Source organism: Penaeus monodon, chromosome 31 (genome assembly GCF_015228065.2).
Source record: "Penaeus monodon isolate SGIC_2016 chromosome 31, NSTDA_Pmon_1, whole genome shotgun sequence".
Taxonomy (NCBI): Eukaryota; Metazoa; Arthropoda; class Malacostraca; order Decapoda; family Penaeidae; genus Penaeus; species Penaeus monodon.
The window spans coordinates 4571664-4571929 of NC_051416.1; the positions used below are offsets into that span (position 1 = coordinate 4571664).

At 58.6% G+C, this 266-nt stretch overlaps 1 protein-coding gene across 1 annotated transcript in view; it reads right to left on the reverse strand.

The window, feature by feature from the left end:
• LOC119593011 (gamma-soluble NSF attachment protein-like) overlaps window positions 1-260 on the reverse strand; it is a 19760-nt gene extending 19500 nt beyond the window's left edge. Inside the window, exon 1 of the mRNA XM_037941904.1 lies at window positions 196-260. Within this exon, the coding sequence (XP_037797832.1) occupies window positions 196-254 (59 nt within the window). The 5' untranslated portion in view covers window positions 255-260. The remainder of the gene's footprint in view (window positions 1-195) is intronic.
• Between the last annotated feature and the right edge of the window lie 6 nt (window positions 261-266).

Here is a 266-nt window from a genome sequence, read left to right on the forward strand (position 1 = left end):
TAAAATCCTCCCTTCCCTCCCTCCCCCCCCCCTCGGCGAACTGACCTCAGGTCGCCTCAAACGCCCCTTCGTCCTGTCGCCTCTCCCGTCCCCCTCCCTCCCTCCTCCCCCCCGAGACCCTTCCTACAAAACCCCCCTCCGGAGAACACCTTGAAAAGGAGAAAAAAACATCCCCGAGATTCCCTTCGCAAATACCTTTTCTCAGCCTCTCTGACGTGAGCGAGCGCCTCTTCGATTTTCTTCGTGGCCGCCATGTTAGTGTTGAC